Source organism: Aplidium turbinatum, chromosome 1 (genome assembly GCF_918807975.1).
Source record: "Aplidium turbinatum chromosome 1, kaAplTurb1.1, whole genome shotgun sequence".
Classification (NCBI taxonomy): domain Eukaryota; kingdom Metazoa; phylum Chordata; class Ascidiacea; order Aplousobranchia; family Polyclinidae; genus Aplidium; species Aplidium turbinatum.
Window position 1 is genome coordinate 55,128,267 of NC_137472.1, and position 12,438 is coordinate 55,140,704.

The 12,438-nt window shown below is 37.9% G+C and overlaps 1 protein-coding gene across 1 annotated transcript; it reads right to left on the reverse strand.

Moving 5' to 3' along the window:
• Positions 1-6,791: 6,791 nt before the first annotated feature.
• On the reverse strand, positions 6,792-12,210 carry LOC145783318 (glutaredoxin-3-like). The gene is made up of 7 exons (XM_082595167.1): positions 12,077-12,210; positions 11,525-11,650; positions 11,027-11,173; positions 10,470-10,589; positions 9,380-9,545; positions 9,188-9,297; positions 6,792-8,817 (listed from the first exon to the last, which is right to left on the reverse strand). Exons 1-7 carry the CDS (start codon positions 12,107-12,109, stop codon positions 8,527-8,529), a joined length of 993 nt encoding a protein of 330 aa, XP_082451293.1. The 5' UTR covers positions 12,110-12,210; the 3' UTR covers positions 6,792-8,526.
• Between the last annotated feature and the right edge of the window lie 228 nt (positions 12,211-12,438).

Genomic DNA, 12,438 nt, shown 5'->3' on the forward strand with positions numbered 1-12,438 from the left:
TGATGCAGTTGCGCCCCAAAATAACAAAAAAATATTTAGTTTGTTTATGCAACTGTGTCATGTTAATTTCACCAACATTTAAAATGCTACTGCTGAAATATATAATCTCAAACCAATCATAATATATTCATTTATTTCAAAGCTTTCCAAACTCAAAACCTGCCCTGCAAGCTGGAAAAATATTTGCTTTGCAAGATCTTGTGTGAAACATGGCAGCTCCACTTATTTTCATTAATATCTTGACTTCTGTTCTGTGGAGACAGATCCAGTTGTTTGCATTAACTTGACCTGCTTATTCTGGTTGCAAAAAACTGTTGGCAAGCAGCATGCGTATCTTTAAAGATGAATTCAGTTGTTCTATCTTGATTACTTTGGTAAGAAATTCTAGCTAGCTAGTGATCTTGTTATGTTAATTTTTCACTGTACCGCATAGGCTACATTATATTTGGGTAATTTCTATAAAAGCGTGCAGATTTGGGCAATTTTGCGTTCTGCCCCCCCCCCCCCCCAAAATGGTTTGGTCTCGTACGGCTATGGTGTTGACGGCCGGCGGGCGAAGCCCGATGGCGTATTTGCCGAAGGCGACACTTAGCGGTGGGGGGTCTGGGGCCCCCCCCAGAAATTTTTGAAAAATTACTTTCAGTTTGGTGCATTCTGAGAGCATTTTCAACAAAATTGTGGGTATGAATATTCCTGTAAAATGGTGCTGTCCGGTGGCATAGCAAAAAGATAAGATCATGTTTTCTTGGGTATTTTTCGGAAATAAAGCTAAGTCTCTATGTTTTCTTGTTGCTAATTCCAGACTGAGATATTTGAATGTTTTGTATTGGCAAAACTCGCTCTTTTAATGCAGTTTCGTTTAAAATTAGGCAAACGTTGTTTTAGAGACATAGGTTGATTGCTTTTTTTTGCGAGATTATTACAGTTTTATTATTTATCAATTTTCTCCTAGCTTGATTCAAAAAGCGATCTTATCTGGTAAGTCACTAACTTTTATGCTCTAAAGTCAACCCAAAGTTTAGAAAATGTAACGTCATAGAGATCATACATCTTCATGAGTGTCAAACAAAAAGCTTTGAGACAATGAAGTTAAGGCTATTTCTGATATATTCAAGTTTTGTATAACGAATAGCTGTTTAGATGTTACAGTAGCCTAATCTAGATCGAACAAGCGATCTCAGCAGTTGCAGATGGCTTGCATCCTTGCACAGTTTGACGAGAAATTAGATCATAGGCTACAGCTTTTCTTGTAAACAATGTATTAACAATTTACATCCGTAAATTCAATTTGAAAGGTTGAAACCCCGAACCCCCCTCCCTTGGCTACGCCACTGGTGCAAGACAGTGGTATATTATTTAATTTCTTTTGTTTTCTACCAGGGCTGGAAAAAATGTTTAGCTTCCCGGAAATCTGTTTTTTAGAGAAAAAATTTCCCGCGGCTTACAATCACGATGATGAGAACCTTATATTTTAGCCTACTGACCTCCGGAGCTGACGTAAACCTTAAAACAGGGGTGTGCAACCTTTATTACAGGAGGGCCAGATATAAATAACTGTGTGAAACCGCGGGCCGCACGTTTATTTAACATATGATTTCAATTAGTTGCAGGCACAAAAGAGTAGTTTTTTTTGTTATTTATATTATTTTTATATTAGGGGTTATCTCCTTCCAGAAATAATAAGTTAGGACGCGTAAATTTCTGAAGAAAACTGCTATTCAAATTTATTGTCACACCGTCTTTAAACGAGCTCAGTGAGAAGTTTGCTGCTGGCTTCTTTTCCCGACGGCTTTTTCCAAATTTACTTTAATGGAAGTGATCGCAATTCGAAGTCCATTTTCCAAGTGTTCATCTGTCAGAACCGATCAATAGGAAGATTTCATGACGCCGGTTTTAGAAAAAAATGTTTGCACAAATACGTTGAGCCAAACAGTGCCATTTTTGAAGCCATGGATTTTTCCAATGTGGAAAGTTATCTTAGTTGAAATGTTTTCGGTAAAAATCGCCAAGATTCATTTTTAAATACTTTGCTTTCAAATCCGTTTTCTCTTGAAGATCAATCAGTTCAAGTTATTACTTCTGGTGCATTGTTAATGTCTGTGTTGAATGGCGAAGAGAATATACCAAACAAATGTTCATGAGATTTGAAGTCCTTGAAACGAGCCAAAAATTCATGCAACAATTTTTCAAGTTGGTCAGCAAATTCAGTTTTCTTTTCAGGATTCATTCCATAGTCTCTTAAAGTTGGAAAGTGGAAAAGATTTCCTGTCTGTACGTGAGCTTTCCAAAGTCGTACTTTGTTCATAATGCCTTTTATGTGACCATACATTTTTACGTTCCAAATAATTAAATACAATGGATTAGCGGTGGCCGGTGGGAGACTTCTAAAATAGTTAACAGAAGGTGCGAAATCTACAATAATCCACTCCACAATGAATTGTTCACACGTACCAGACTAAACTAAATTATAAACACGTTTCGCGGGCCGCACACAATTCAAAATTGGCACATCTTCGCGGGCCACATAATTTTTCTTCGCGGGCCGCATTTGGTCCGCGGGCCGCACGTTGCACACCCCTGCCTTAAAAGTCATGTCTACATATTTTTGATGCCCTCCTTATCAAAAATTGTACTTTGTAATACCGCTTTGAAGGAGGATTACGACTATGAACAAATGCTATAATGCTAGTTTTCGGATCTGGATTGGATATCGCTTTTCCTATTATTTTTGGATCAGGATATTTCTAAAAAATTTCGGATTGGATTACCGTATCAAATTTCAATATCCGCACAACACTGGTTGATAAGTTTGCGAATGGAGTGAGGTGGTGTAGGCATGTTTTGAGAAGAGCGTTTGAGTTGCGAGTGGAAGGTCGTAGAAAACAAAAAGCCAGTTGAGAAGGAAAGCAGCAAGGCAGGCTTGACAAGAGGGGACGCGTTAGACAGATCGATGTGGAGGCAGGGTTTGAAAGTGATTGCGGCACTTTGAGGTGAATTCGGCCACCCTTGGTAGCCGGGACATCACCAGATTAAAATTGGACTTCAACTACTAAATACAAGCACTGGGCTATAGGGCATACTTGTATGCAAGTCTTAATGCTGCCACCTTCATACGTTTAATAAAGTATGCGTGACTTTATGTGTTGCACTTGGCACTGGTTACGCAAAAGAAACGAAGCCTACGTAATAACACGCCTCATTATGAATTTATGGCTATTCCGAAAAATAATTCTTTTCGTAGCAGCGCACGTTCATTAGTTACATTTTCCGTGACTAAACTTCTAGAACGATATAATAGAGCTACATCATGAAAGACATGCTTTGCATCACCATGTAAGCTCAGCTTGTGTGTCTTCCCTAGTCGCTTTTGTCAAGTTGGCAGACAGCCAGTGGCTCCGAGAGGGGGGGGAAGTCGGGCTACTTTCCCCCCTAGCATAACATTGTAAAGGAAAAACGAGTAGTTTTTCGTTTTGTCATTTTTGAGGGGGGCCCATTTTTACTACTAAAATAAAAATTTATCAACCTAAAAGTAAACAAACTTTTGAATGAAATGTGTAGTTACAACTTTACAAGTCAATGATTGTTATGTTGTTCTAACTTGAAAACTAGTGCTGCTTTGGCTAAGCGTGTATTATGTTTGCTTGACCAACTGTACCTTGACATGAAAAACTGCGTTTGCCAGGCATATGATAATGGATCCAACATATTTGGAAAAGTGTCCAAGCAAGATTGAAGAAAGTAAACCCTTCTTGCCTATTTTCTGCTTATGGATGTCATTGCTTAAATGCACTAGACTTGGAGTTCATGGTGTGCAGTGTTGTCCAAATATTATATCATTTTTGATCGACTAAGCTTATGTCATTTTCAATTGCAGCCAAGTCAGATAGAAAATTCTAAAGAAAGCTATAGCCTACCATTTCCAAGCAGCCTACTTGAGCAGTTTCAAACCTGTGCTTCTCTGCATTATGTAGATCACAGTCCTAAGCGAGATTCACTCTAACCTATTTATGCAGCGATAAAGAACTGTTCAATGTTTTTCGGGCCCAGAGGAGGCTCGCACGACGACGACGAATGGACAATAAGCTGATGAATTTAATGAAGTTAAAGGAAGATGTAATCAAAGTTACAGAAAGCTGAAAAGTAGGCTACTCGCAAGCTTAAGTTGTTATAGGAACTATGAATTTAAAAAAAAAAAAAATTTCTGGGGACGGAACGCTCCAACAACTCCGCTTCACCAGCTCAATCTTACAAACGAAATTTATTCTACTGTAGGCTACGCTATGTTGCAAAGGATTCGCTAGCTGTGGGTGGTTTATTCACAAATGTATCAACAAACTCAGATATCATCGATAAGTTTGAAGTCCTATGGAAATATCATTGTATATCTGATGTGTAGTTGTAGGCATGTGGAACAAATTAAACAACAAGTGGTACAACAATGACATTTTGGATGAGTTGGTAGGCTACTTTTGAAAGAAAGCTACCCAGCTAACTTGAGCTGCAAACCGGAACGCATCACCCCATGATATTATCTACTCAAGGAAATCATTGATTGCAACTTTCGAAACACTTTTCCAAATATTTTTGTTGCTTTGAAAATTTGTTACCTAAACCAGTAGCCTACCTCCAACGGTTGCGAGTTGAAAACGTTGTTTTAGCACACAGAAATTTGCAAGATTTGTTTACGCACCATCACGACTCAAAACCGAGTGAACAGTTTATGCATGCTGTGCATCAAATTAGACCTTGCAAAACCTTTATTATTTGATGCTGTGATCCGTAGCTTTGCATGGCAAAAGGTTCGGAATGGATCGAATGCTTTGTTGAGCTATTTTCATTGCCCGCATTGTGTGTTAACAATTTTTCCTTTATCTACTGTAGGTTATACTAAACTTACCACCTATAGCAATTTCGATTCACAACATGACTGGAACCAAGTACCAACGCGACGCAGACTTGTCAAGGAAGGAGACGTTATCACCGACCCAAACGCGGCTCTTGCAGGATTCCACACAACGAACAGACAAGAATTCATCAGAAAACACGCCCGCACTGCATTAACACTAGAGAGTTTGAACAAACTATACTGCATTCTTTGGATATGGTGCATTTTTCTTGGAAGTGTCTTTATTGGGGGCCGGAAAATCGTTTTGTCACTGGACCTAAATTCTCCTCTCAACGGTCGTGGCCAAAGGCACTATGTATGAGGTGTGCATGTGCACATCGTATAACTTTACTGCAATTCTTTCTTAGAGAAAATATTGAGCAACAATAGCAATTTTGCTGCAAGTGTAGTCGAGTGATTTTTGTTGATTTTCATAATTATTGAAAGAAGTTTTTTCATATAGACAATATATAGGTTACGTTGTTTAAAATCGAAACTTTAAAGGAATTCAACTTCACGATGAGGAAAGTAGCCAAGTTCGGCTTAAGACACATGATGCAATGCATGATACAAATTCGTTCTATTTGTATTTTTGCTGAAAATTGTTTTTTTTGGGGCCCACTTTTAGTATTGTTTCCCGACCAGTCATGATTTCTCTCGGAGGCCCTGCAGACAGCCCGGGGGTCCTACTTTCTGACCAACCATACTTTGCTTTCTTTTGTAGACTATCCATACGGAAAATACTTTGAAGGTTTGAAAATTATGGTGAGCCTCCAAAGTTCCTTTTACCATCCTGTAGTAGCCTACTCTATCTCGCTGAGATTGCTTTGCCAACTGAAAATAATCTTCAGCCAAGCATTTATTCTACATCGTTTCTACAAAATTATACAGGGCCCAGGTCAAAAAGTACCCTTTGTCAACGCTACTGGCCAGGAAAAACGTTCCCTTCTTCACAATCTCCTTTCCTTGGCGCTTGATGGTTTGGTTGTTTTCCTACGACACAGATAAGCTAAGCTTTCAATCAACCCGTAAGGGAACGTTCAAATATTACGTAACGCTTTTTTTCCGAATTTTTGACCCCCCCTCCCCCATGTAACGCCAACGTAACGCTTTTTTCAATCCCCCCCCTCCCCCATGTAACGCTTTTTCACTACGAATTCAGCACAAAAAACTACCATTCCGTACTCCAAAGCGTTACGTAACGTTTTGCTTGAACCCCCCCGATGTGACGCTAACGTAACGCTTTGCATAAACCCCCCTCCCCCTCGAAGGCGTTACGTAATATTTGAACGTTCCCTAAAGGCGGTGGTCGGAAGCTCTTGTGGTATGAATCAAGTAGTGCGATTAGTATAGCGTTGACAGGGGAGTCCAGGTGGTACTTTTGGACCCGAGATAATTTAAGAGGCCCGGAACCTTTTCAAGGGGCCCGACAACTTGAAGAAACCCACAGCGATAGCCTACTTTGGATTCAGTGCGATTCTTTTGATAAATGTCTTGATTTAGAGCCCAAGGATCTCATTGGTACCGGGCCCAAAATATCCTCTCAACGGCCCTGGGTGCGACACCGACGAGTACAGCCTCATGGACGAAGCACCAACAGGCTACGAAACAGTTTTCGCTATGAATTCATGCTACAATCAGCTGCCGAGAAACATTTAGTTGATTGGATAGTCTCAGTGGCTAGCGAATCCAGCCTTGAAAAATTATTCTATTCTTTGTTTGATAACTCTTATTTATTTTATACTGAAATTTTCTAAAGCTGTTGCGACGGTGCCAATTTTTTTTTAACTAAATAACTTATTTCGGTCACAAGCACGTTAGAACGTTCATGTTTTATCGCTTCTACTTCTTTCCTTTGTTGACATGTATTGTTTTCGCTGTGATGGTCAGAAATAAAAAAAACCTACCCAACAAAGAAAAGGCGAGATCAAAAAAACACGATTTAAATTTAGAGTGTACGCTTGAGCAATGCACTTAATGAGCAAGTTTATGCACTTTATAAACTAACTCGGCTAGATCTCGTGTTCAGCAAACGAAAACATTGACCAGCTTAATACAGAACTGTGCTGTTTAGTCCATTCATACTTTGAAAGCATTTATCAAATAAATCAACGTTGTTATTGTGAAAAGCAGTAACAAAAAGCTTGAAGTACAGTAATGCTTTTTCAAAACACAACCCAACAAAGTAACAAAATAACAAGCAAAGCAGAGGCAGTTTGTTCCTTTAACCAGGGCCGTGTGAGCACCATCTTGGGCCCCCTGAAATCCACTAGAGCCCCTGTGTTTAGTGATCACTCTTTAACAATAGGACCAGAAAGCGTTTAGGTCTGCAAGCTCTTTTAATGCGGGAAAAAATTTACGTTCATTATTTTAGCAGAAAGTAAACAACTCTTAAGATTTTCTAGAAAAAACAAGCTAATATGCTATGACGGCAATGCAGCGGCAAATCTTAAAAAAGTTGGGGAATGCCAGGAGTTTTAACAAACCAAAGTTTGTAACTTGAATGAATAATGCAAAACTGGAAGGGGAGGGCTTGCCCCCCAGAAAATTTTGACAAGTGTAATCTTGCTTTGGTCACTTGTAGGCATTTTACGAGCAAAAATGCTTTTTTATCATCAAGATGCACACTTTGTAAGTAAATCAAATTCATCAAAATAAAAATGGATTGGGTTAAAAGTTTTGGTTTCAAATTTAAGTTAGCCTACCATTTGAAAAAAAAATCATTTACGACCACAGAAGGATTTAAATAATTTATTTCTTGAAAGTTTGTAATGTACAGCCTTGGAAGTGTTGCAGCCTTTCAGCAGGCTAAAACTTCGAATATTTATCTGAGATGTTAGTGTGTAGGCTATATTGTATGTTTTATCCCACCTTCGCCGATAGCATTTTTACTTCATAATCTATCTCGATTAACACTGGCATTTATTAAATCAATTGTTAATTAACTAGGCTATTTGAGTGAGCGGTGTTTACTTTGGAATATTGCATCATTTTGTTGTTCTGTTTGGTACATTAAAAACTTTTCACTCCTTTAATCCCCAACTATGCTTGCTCAATATCACCGAGATGGACGAAATGTGGTTGAGGGAGCGAAGCGAAAAAGTTTTACAAAAATGGAAAAAAGGTACATAATAAATGTTACCGCTGCATGTGAAATTACAAACCGAAAAACGCCACACGAACTAAATACGAGTGGGCTTCTAAGCAGAGATAAGCCCCAGTCGGAGTTTGAAAGCAGTAAAGACGGCCTTGCATGATTTAAGCTATTGAATATCGAGCTTTTGTAGTAACTTTTTTATTATTTAAGCAGTCACAACATTAAACAAACTAAAATAAGTGGCCCCCCCTGCCGGGGGGTACGAGGAGCGGTTTACACGGCCCTGCTTTTAACTAACACCAAAAAACAAGTAAATCAAAATGTTCACTTTCCGAGAAAAAAGCTTGCTTTTAGTCTATTTTCTGGAGAAACACCCAGCTAGCAATTCAGTTATTTTTAACGTGGATTCAACATTTGCAAACAACGTAAAAAAAAAGGGCTTTGCTGACTAGGAATTTAAATCATTAAATATAAGCATTTAAGAGAAGTGTGGCAGCAAATGTTTTTGGCCCATGGTTTCAAAATACATCATTGGACAACAACTTTAACTATTTTGAGCACCTTCTAAGGTTTCCAACAGTTCTTCCGAACTCATTTCCTTGATAATGTCTAGGCCTCCCACAAGTTCGCTGTTCGCATACAACTGTGGATAAGTCGGCCAGTCGGAGTATTTCTTTAAGCCTTGCCGTATCTCGTCGTCGGTCAGAATGTCAAAATGCGAATATTCGACCCCAGTGTTGTTCAGAATATCGACGATTTGTCGACTGAATCCGCATCGAGGCGCCGAGGGTTCTCCTTTCATAAACAGGATCAGGCGGTTGTTTTCAAGAATTTCCTAAAATAAAAATAGAAACCCTGTATGGCATCGAGTCGATTTATTGTCACTTTAATGGCGCAAAGATACTATTGATATGTTTGAGGGCGAACTCTAACATTGGCCATTCCGCCATCAAACATATCATTAGTGTCTTTCCGAGATATATGTTTGGATAAAACGAGAGACAACGAAGCAATCGTCAATGATTCAAAGAGCATTTACAATCACGTTTATTTACCTGAAACTACCAGGACCACCTCTCGGAGAAGCCCAGACCAAAACTGCATGTTTCCACTAGCAATAGAGATGGAATCAAGTTTTAAAAAACGTTAACAATAACCTTAAGAAATGAAAATATTAAAGAAAATTGTGCTTTTCGTCAACCAACCTTTATACGATCGTTGATATCTACCACCTTCTCTTGTTGTGGTAAAGCATCTTTTAATTCTCCGTCTGTTGCCATGTCCCGCACTATGTCGAGACCTCCCATCAACTCACCTGAAATTAAATTCAGTTAGATGCAGACACAGATTCAATCGTAACCACAAAAGTTCATGCGAGTTTACAATTCTAGTTTCACCTTTTACGTATAACTGTGGATATGTAGGCCAATTCGAGTATTCTTTTAAGCCCTGTCGTACAGCTTCGTCTTGCAGAATGTCAAAAGTTGAATACTTGCAATTATTCTCGTTAAGAATCGCTATCATTTGTCGACTGAATCCACAACGAGGTTCGGTGGCTGTTCCCTGAAACGAAATATGTCGCAAAAGTGGTAACTGCATTCGAAAATTAATCCATAAAGCAAGAGCAACAAAATAAGTGAAAAAACATCGTATGTGGAAATGCAAGTAATGTGCCGAGCCGCATTCCAACAAACAGGCCAGCAATAGCCTTGCAAGAGCTTTCAAAAAAGCTTTTGAATCAGATTTTCAGCAGCAATCCTGGCACACACACAGCAACCAATTCAACGCTATGCAGTGCCTATAAAAGTATTACATACAAACCTATTCTCCAGTGTGCGGTACTGTATTTGGTAACGCGCAAGCTTAGATTAAAATCCTAAGATAATAACAGACAACATAAATCTTAAAAGCCACGTCAACTTGTCTGGTTGGGACATAGAATATGAATATGACATCCAATAAACTCAGTTTATAATGAAACTCTCCCATTATCAAAACTGATGAAAGGCAAACGAAATCAAGGAAGACCAGCAGAAACATTTATAGGAAGAGTTCGATCTCTTACCAAACACAGCCCGGAAGAACTGCGACAGTTGGTTGAAAATCGCCAGTTATGGAGACTTTTTATTGACGCTACTTTGCACCCAACTGGTGTAAAACAACATTACATTAATGCGGCTGCAAGCTTTCAGCATGGCAATACTTTGAGCAACACAAATAGCCCACCATTGGTCAGACTTTTGCCAATCCCTTTAAAATCGATTAGTTCACTAGTTTACCTATTCCTTGCTCTATTAAAACTCAATGAATGTTTGGCTTAGATTTTTAAGTCTTCGGTTTTGACTGCTGCTCTACTCCTTTAATGATAGCCTTCCAACACAGTGCAGCTTGTGGCTTCTGATACCCGTTAGTTATTGTCCGACGCAAGATTTTCCAGGCATTATGACTCGAATGAAGAGGCACAAAAAACTGTTGCAAAAAACCTACTTTCATGAACAGCACACACGGTGAGGATTCTATCAGAGATTTAATTCTTTGGTTTAAATCAGCTTTTGGGTCGGCAACAATTCTCGTAGGTGGAGCAACAGTGTCAATGTGTTGCTTTACCTGTAAAACATATTAATAAAATGTTAATTAGTGGAACTATCTACATTGGCAAGGGCGAAGTGATTCGAGAGAACGTAAAAATGACGGATTTTGCTTTCTGGGTACACATCTTGCAATCAAAGCACAAGTTTTTTCACAATTTGCCTTGGCTACAATTGCCACTAAAATAAATGTTCATAACAAGGTACGTAGCGACACAACATTTTGTTGCAACATTCCAAGATTCTGAGAAAGCATATCAGGCCTCAAGTTTTTTAGGTTTATGCTTCACACCATATTTTTCTATATAGTTTTTCCAAGATGTGTACGTCTTCTTATAGCTTTTAAATTAACATTTCAAGACATTAAGACACATATTCATTGACTTTCAGCATAAAAATGCTTTCAAGCACAATAAAAATAAGAACAGAAACATATGCAGATAAACATTTTTATACCATTTTTGTGAGCTCAGGAGCATGAGCCCCATCCAGTCGAGCAATTTTTTGTTTGTTTTTTAAAAATATGAATGTAGGCACAGCTTCAATCTCATATTTCTCTGAAACTTCAGGTATTTCTTCAGCCTCGAGTGACAGAAAGACAACCTGAAAAAGAAGCATTGCATAATTTGTCCAAAAATATAAATAGCAAGGTTGAGGAAATAAATTACAGTGCAGAATGTGATCTGAATTGTGATGCAGCTTTCTGCTGGGTTTTATCTGTATTTAATTTGCAGCGCATGCAATGGTACTGTGTGTTTTTGTAAAATAAAAGGATTGTTGATGTTGTGACAAAGTAAAATGTTTAAGAAAAACATTATTGATAAAATAGTTTTTGAACATTCGGTAAGAAATGGGTTTGGAGTACAACAAACAGCAGTAATACTTAATTTCCATGTAAAATGCAACAAAATATTCTATTGTATGTAAAAAAAATACATTATTTTTGATAGTTACATTTAAGTGTTGCTTGGCCAACTCATCTAAAACATCACTCATTTGCTTGCATTGTTGAGCCCAATCTGCCCAGAAATGAACAACTACAAGGGATTTCTTGGCTTGTTCCAACTTGACTTGAAAGTCCTGTAATAGATCACAAATTACAGAAAAATAAAATTATAGAAACACAAAAATGTCACTGACTTCTCTCACTAACCCTCTGAAGCTTTGCTTTATTTTAAAACCAAAACCTAATACACAAAGCATATTCTTTTTGCATGAAAAAATTAGTGTAAGCAATCAAACACAGTACAGTTAAAATTTAAATACACTTTTTAGTTCACAACGATTAAATTTAAAAAGCCAACATAACATGCAACAAATAATGAATTCAAATGTGCACCCAATCATATTTTAATATTCACAATTACATGTCAGTTATCAAACATAAGTTTCAATACATCCTTTATAAAAGGCCTACTTGAAATACAAACCAAGCGTAGGCATAATTAATTTAAAATAAAGACGACTGAATAATTGTGCTGGTCAAACATGTATGAAGCAACTTACCTCCAAATCTTTTACAGACTGTACAGTGTTCATCGCAGTTTTCTTACAACAATCTTAATGTGTAAAAAGTTAGAAAACTACTTTATTGCAAAAATAAACTTGACACAATGGTTCACGACTAAAGGTTATACCTTTAATGAAATAAAATCTTTTTGACATATTTACAGGTCTCATGCTAATAACTGCTGTACCAATGGGTATGTGTAGCGTGTGGCCTACAAAAATAAATGGCCTGGACATCGTGCACAAGATTTCAGAACTGAAGCCTGAAGTCGATTGCAGATAAAAGTGTACTTGGGTTTTACATTTGCCTAAAATGTTTCCATTGTTTTCAGTAGACCTATTCAATTTTTTCGATGTTT

What these genes read in the sequence shown, in the direction of transcription:
- LOC145783318 (XM_082595167.1), bottom strand. Translation starts at nt 12,109, where the DNA reads ATGAACACTGTACAGTCTGTAAAAGATTTGGAG. An exon ending in TGGCCAAGCAACACTTAAAT is followed by an intron (nt 11,174 to 11,524) that starts GTAACTATCAAA and finishes CTTCTTTTTCAG; the next exon opens with GTTGTCTTTCTGTCACTCGA. An exon ending in ATATCAACGATCGTATAAAG is followed by an intron (nt 8,818 to 9,187) that starts GTTGGTTGACGA and finishes TTTTTATTTTAG; the next exon opens with GAAATTCTTGAAAACAACCG.